Below are 6,091 nucleotides of genomic sequence, written 5' to 3'. Positions count from 1 at the left end.
GACTCTTGCATCAATAAAGTAGGCGGTCCTACAATGCAATGTAAGGTGTTTTGATTGCGCGCAGGATTAGCAAAACATGAGCGGCCTGATGGCGCAGAACAGACTCTGAACGGTGTCCACGAAGAGGAAGTGGGCCTCCCGGCTTTGACTTCTCCCCTCGGGGCTCATGTTGTCCTGCAGCATGTGGATGAAGGTGGAGTGAAACTCGCTGTCGGGATGGTGGTCGGCGCAGAAAGCCTCGCTGCTTTCCGTCATCTCCAACTTTTGGAATCTCTGAGCCGTCACCAGGTAGAGACTCCACAAGTCTTGGGCCGGCGGGTCGAGGCCTCGGTGCTCGCAGACCTGACGCGGCAAAATTGGCGTCGCTTGAAATGTGCGCCGAGGTGGTTCCCACAAAACGCACGAGGCCGGGCCAACCTTGATGACCAGATATTCCGGGCCGCATCGGGCGTTCCATTTGCTCCACGAGAAGGCGCAGACGGATGCCAAGAGGGCCATCTGTTCATAGGCGACGTGTTCCCTGCGTGGGTCCTTTCGCACAAAACAAGTCGCATCAAAAGTCATTTGGACACTTGAACAAATAGCTTGACGCATGCAAAACGGAAGCGCGCGCTGGTGGAGCAGCTTGTTGAAAGATGACATCAATGATAGATAGAAGATCAAAGATCGATACAAGATAAATGGCCAATTGTTTTACATGTTGAACATATTCAACATTTAAAAAATGCACAATTATTGAGGACTTATCAATACATCGATTGTTAAAATGTATTTCAATCATTCATAGCTTGCCCAACTATTGGATCCATAAAAATGAGTTCAATGTTAAATGGTTTACACGTATTCTATTGACAACAATTTTACAAGTTGATACGTAGCCATGTAGGGGTGTTTTTTTTATAATAAAAAAAAATAAACAACTGCAAGAGAATGTGGGGATAGCTAACTGAATAGACATTATCTCATCCTGAATTGGCACGAATACGACAATGATATCAAATATTGACTTTTTTTTTTCAGACTGAAGTGGCAATCAAATGTCAAAATCAAATTCGTAGGCGTTCCACGTTGCGTTGCACGTGTACCTTGCGGCAGGAAGTGACAAACTTGTCGGTGTGTTGGTTGACAAAGACGTTGATCCCCGCCTTGACCATGGCCTGCTGCAGTTGGGCCGCGCTCATCCACTTGCCAAAAAGGTTGGCCAGAGCCACTTCTCTGTCTGTTTGCAACATGCACTGATTCCCCTGGAAAAGAGCCAGAAAAAAAGTCCCAAAAGGGGCTTTCCTCTGTGTCCTGCGTGTGGTCTTTCCGGACGCCCACCTGGATGGTGATGCTGAGGTCAATGAGGGCCCCGCGGATGCTGAAGAGAGCCGAGTCTTGACCCAGCGGACGAAGCTCCCAACTCCGGAAGGGAAAGTTTGCGTAGGTGCGTTGCATCAAGACGAATGGGTAGAAGGAGTCCATCTTGAAGGACACCTTTGTCACCCCGCTCGTGTCCTCCACCTCCGCCCCTTGGCCGTCGCCTTCCCCCTCCCCTTCGCCGTCCACCTCCTCATCAAGCACATGCTCGGCGCAAGAGAAGTCGCTGATGCCGTCCGTCCTCCAATACTTGGCTAAAATCAGAGAATGACTCCATTCAAGGCCACTTCATTCGTCTTTGAACAGATTGATTTTCAGTGGACAAAATGGCTTCCCTGCCATCATTTAATCACTGTATTCGGCCCTGCTACTCCACGTCGTCACAGTGTACTCAGTTTCTGCATGTAATACTCGCTTGGAATGCTGCATTTACTGGGCACAAAGTTGAGGATGCCGTAGCCCTCCAGGGCCCCTCCATGCCTACCCAGGGTCACCCCCTACGACTGCCACTGCTGGAACTTGCACTCCAACTCCAACTGAAGTGTATTTTGACCCCTTGTTCCTTTGCGGACCAGAAGTAGTTGCAAACGTTGCCGATGACTGGAGTGAGCGTGGCGATTGTCTAGAAAGTAGAATTGCCTACCTTCTGCATCCCAGCGGGCCACACGGGGGCTTTCCAGGAAGACCACCGTGTCAGGGAGCCTCACAGACAAACCGACAAGCGGGCAAGCGACTTCCTCCTCTTCTGTTTGGTATGATTTGTCGGGAATGCACTGGAAAAGTTTCAAGCCGGATTCCGATATCTAGAAAACATTTTGGAGTCATGATCATCCTGAAATGTCAACTGTGGTGTATTTTGTCCCACCTTTCGAATTTCCCAGCCCTTGATGTGATGAGATTGCGGCGGCAGGTGGAACAACTGGTAGTAGAAGACTCCACCCAGAGGCGTGAACTCCCTCAGGTCCACCGCCTCCGCGCCGTCGCCGTAAAACGCGGCGTCGTCCTCTGCTGGCGGAGGGCTCACCTCGGCTGGACCAAAGGTGAGCGAGCGAGCAAACGCAGCATTGCCATCACTTTGATTTTTGCACATTTGTCAATTGACTTTACAAGATGGGGGGTTGATGTTCAAGCAGTACCCTCAAGGGTGCGTATTGGGACCCTTGTAATTTGCGCCGTTGGGAGGCAAAGATGGACTTGAAGGGACTGTCAAGAATGGCCAAGTACACCTGATCACTGATTTGTGGTTTGATGAGTTTACCTGCCATCACCTCCATTTGCGTTCTGATCTGGCTTTCCTCGTCGTCTCCATGGACAGTGGTGCCCGTCAGGTAGCTTTCTGAAGGCTGCAAGAAAAAACATGTCAAATGTGCAGCTTATATCTATATTTCTGTTATTCCTGAGAGCTACCATTTACATTAGAAGGACTGAGATTAGATTAGCCTTGATGGGTGTCCTCCATACTTATTTGTCATGTCTTTTTTAGGATGATACTAGTGCGGCGTGTTCTACCCAAGGCAAATTCCTTGTGTGTTCTCCACATTTGGCCAATCAAGATGATTGTGATATGAAATCCAACACGCTTGGATTGACACGAATCCAGATTTAATGTAGCCTTTTTTGTTGTTGCAGAATGATGTGTGGCGAGGTGTGGCCGAACCTTGGTCTCTTCAGAGTCCGGGACCGGCGCCTCTTCCTCTTCCACAACTTGCTCCGACTCCTGCTCTTGGGCGGGCTCCTGTTGCTGCTCCTCCGGCGTCACCTCTGGCGTCTCCTTTGGTTCTTGGTCCCGCTCCGGCGTCTCGGACGCCAACTCGTCAAAGGTGGTAAGCAACCTGTACGCGCGGGGCGAGATTGCAACAATTGCCCCCAAAGGCGGACGGGGCCACGGGAGGGAGGTTGACGGAGGGACGGACGGACCTGGGCGGTGCCACGGTTGTTTCCACGTGCGCCATCCTGGAGATGGTGGACAAGTGGTCGTAGCTGGTGTGAAGGATGCGCACGGCCACGTTGCTCATGGCCAGCTGCTTGGTCAGCGCAAAGCCCATGCCCACCCCCGCGAAGGTCAAACATTTAAACCTGAGAGATCACACAAAGCGCTCGAGACTTTTTGTCCCCGTTGAAGCACCTTGCCACTCAGTCACTACCTTGCCTTCCTCATCAGATTGGCCCACACGCACACTGTGGTGTTTTTGTCCTTAATCACCGCCTGCATGTTGCCCGTCTCCGTGTCGATGGTATTGCTGGCTTCCTAAACACACACCAGACGAACCTTATTCGCAACCCAATCGGGATTTCTGACTTGATTGTCACTAGAAGGCCCACCGCGACACACTGAATTGGTCTTTCCATCTGTCCAACCGCCATCCAGGTAAAGAAAGCAGCAAGCAAACACACATACAATATTGTTCCTCACGGTTATAAAAAGTCTACACACCCCTGTTCTCATGCCACCTTTTGGTCATCTCCAGCACGGATGCAAGGTCTAACCTGTCAGAACTTTATTGAAAAAAAATCCAATTCCAGCACGGACGCAACGTCTAACTTGTAACCACAACCTCTCAGAACTCAAATCACATCTTCAAGAGGGAAAGTGAAAAGGAATCAATGATGTGATGACTGACGTTAGCCTCTTATAAGTGCAAATGTGGCTGCTGTGTGAACTGATCACATTCGAAATCCTGCTTAAAGGAAGACAGCCGACACGAACCCACGGTTGGCCACCATTTTTGTATTTATTTAGTTGGTTATTTTATTTCATATTGTTGTTGGCTGTTCCTGCTGTTTTGGGCTAGCGGTCTTAGTCACACGTGCAAATACACATTCATCCATAACTGCCTTGGACGACAGGCACGTCCACATGACTGACCGTGACGATGATATCATGAAACATAGTCAAACGAATATACAGTAAAGTCTCGTTATATCGATATTCAAGGGAGTCCGAAAAAATATCGATATAACCGGCACTATCGATATATCCGACCCTGTTTGCATGTAATTTTCTCCGTGCGTGCATAGAAATAGTATCGATATAACCGGGACTATCGATATACCCGATATCGATATAACAAGACTTTACTGTAGTTCAAAGGGGATATTTTGAGGCTCGAGACTTAGGCGGAACTTAGGCGGCGAGGATACACCTTGAGGATCTCCATGCTGAGGTTGAGAATCTTGGCATAGACGATGTCCTGGAGATGCAAAAGTGTTTCTTGGTATTTGGGGATGTCATTGGCATCGGTCACCTCCCTGAGTAGCACCTCCAGCTCTTCGATCAGCTGCCAGGGACACAGAAGCCGCTCGAAATCAAGACAGGACATGTTGGAATGAGCGTGCCAAAACTGCAGACCTGTATGGCAATGTTGCACTGGTGGAACACGGCCTTTGCGCTGCACTCGGGGTCATCCCTCCACAAACCGATGAAGGTGTTGATTTCCCGCTGCACTGCCGGATCGGGAATGTCACTACATTGCATGTATTTTTCCCACTGGATGAACATGAACGCGTCTAATCAATTGTGAGGCCATCACACTTTGAATGGCAGTAGTTTTGTTTGTTTTTTTCCTCACTGTACCCTGGACATTTGCGCGGCCTCGCTTTTGTGTTTCACGACAGCCGAATAATTGTTTGCCAGAAGGGAGCGTAGTTCTCCCACCTCAGCGCCCCTGCGTTTGCTGTCCTTTCGGCAAAAACAAAGACAGGATGTGATTGTGCCAAGTACGCATTGCTGTGTTATTTGGATACCTTTGCTTCAAGCATATCCAATATTTCCTGTCTTCTTTGCCTTTCCAACCTCTCCTGTTCTTCTCGCTCGGCTCGAATCCGGGCCTCCTCTGTCCACCAAAACGACATATTACACATGGACACTGGATGCGTTTTTGAAGACATTTGGAGATATTTGACAACCTTCCTCTCGCAGCCTCCGCTGCTCCTCCTCAAGCTTCAACCTGGCCTTTTCAGCTTTGGTCAGTTTGGGGCCCTTTTTACCCTGGAATACAGCAAAATAACATCCAAGCATATGAAGAAGGTGCTTACGATAGTTAAAAGAAAGGAAAACGTTCTGACACTGTTGATGTTGTTGTTTACCTTTTTCTTGGGAGGCTTTCAGTCAATCACAGGAGACAGTACAAGCATTGTTTGAAAGGAGAATAGCAAACCATGCAATTCAAAGATGAAAAAGAAATATTAGAACGTGCAACACGGAGATGGATGAATTGTTTGTAAGGCGAAACTCACCATGACGACTCGGTGTGGCCCTTCTTTGAGGAACTGATTATGGAAAGTAAAGAATTAAGGACCCGAATAGTAACAGAGCTAAAAGTGGGTGTAAAGCCGTTCACTTGGGCAATAAAATGCAATAAAACAGCTTCTCCTACCAATCGTTCGAATGTGATTTCAATATTTCCGGGGACGTATGATCTCCATGGCAACCGATACAAGCAAAAAAATACCATAAGACCGACCGCGATGGCACTTTTTTACCCGTTGGTTGGTGTCGTGTCTTTGTCGTCCCTAAAATGGTGCAGCGACTCTGAATATAGTTCGTAATTCATAACAAAATAAAAATAATGCATGATTAAAATATACACCCTAAATAACAAAGCGAACCTTTCAACTTTATTTTTGTAAAACAAAGTCCCATCGTATAACAAACTGAACCAATATTCTTCGCGGAACTGCATTTTAAGAACAAGGCAACAATCGAAATGGAATGTAAGAATTGGATTTTTAA

At 48.0% G+C, this 6,091-nt stretch overlaps 1 protein-coding gene across 1 annotated transcript; it reads right to left on the bottom strand.

Annotated features, from left to right (window-relative positions):
• Nucleotides 1-54: 54 nt before the first annotated feature.
• Nucleotides 55-6,068, bottom strand: dnai7 (dynein axonemal intermediate chain 7). Its single transcript, XM_088988897.1, has 18 exons — nucleotides 5,736-6,068; nucleotides 5,596-5,628; nucleotides 5,446-5,460; nucleotides 5,266-5,347; nucleotides 5,104-5,192; nucleotides 4,934-5,038; nucleotides 4,709-4,846; nucleotides 4,503-4,637; nucleotides 3,504-3,607; nucleotides 3,277-3,435; nucleotides 3,017-3,191; nucleotides 2,618-2,702; nucleotides 2,225-2,388; nucleotides 2,003-2,162; nucleotides 1,321-1,613; nucleotides 1,086-1,244; nucleotides 418-531; nucleotides 55-342 (listed from the first exon to the last, which is right to left on the bottom strand). The coding sequence occupies exons 1-18, from the start codon at nucleotides 5,811-5,813 to the stop codon at nucleotides 67-69; spliced, it is 2,364 nt and encodes a 787-aa protein (XP_088845023.1). The 5' UTR covers nucleotides 5,814-6,068; the 3' UTR covers nucleotides 55-66.
• Nucleotides 6,069-6,091: the final 23 nt, after the last annotated feature.

The sequence above is a fragment of the Hippocampus bargibanti genome, linkage group LG22 (assembly GCF_051943395.1).
Source record: "Hippocampus bargibanti isolate YZ-2025 linkage group LG22, ASM5194339v1, whole genome shotgun sequence".
Lineage (NCBI taxonomy): Eukaryota > Metazoa > Chordata > Actinopteri > Syngnathiformes > Syngnathidae > Hippocampus > Hippocampus bargibanti.
This window is presented reverse-complemented; position numbering and strand designations above follow the sequence as displayed.

What these genes read in the sequence shown, in the direction of transcription:
- dnai7 (XM_088988897.1), bottom strand. Translation starts at nt 5,813, where the DNA reads ATGGTATTTTTTTGCTTGTATCGGTTGCCATGGAGATCATACGTCCCC. An exon ending in ACAACCGTGGCACCGCCCAG is followed by an intron (nt 3,192 to 3,276) that starts GTCCGTCCGTCC and finishes CCGCGCGTACAG; the next exon opens with GTTGCTTACCACCTTTGACG. An exon ending in AGGGCTGGGAAATTCGAAAG is followed by an intron (nt 2,163 to 2,224) that starts GTGGGACAAAAT and finishes AATGTTTTCTAG; the next exon opens with ATATCGGAATCCGGCTTGAA.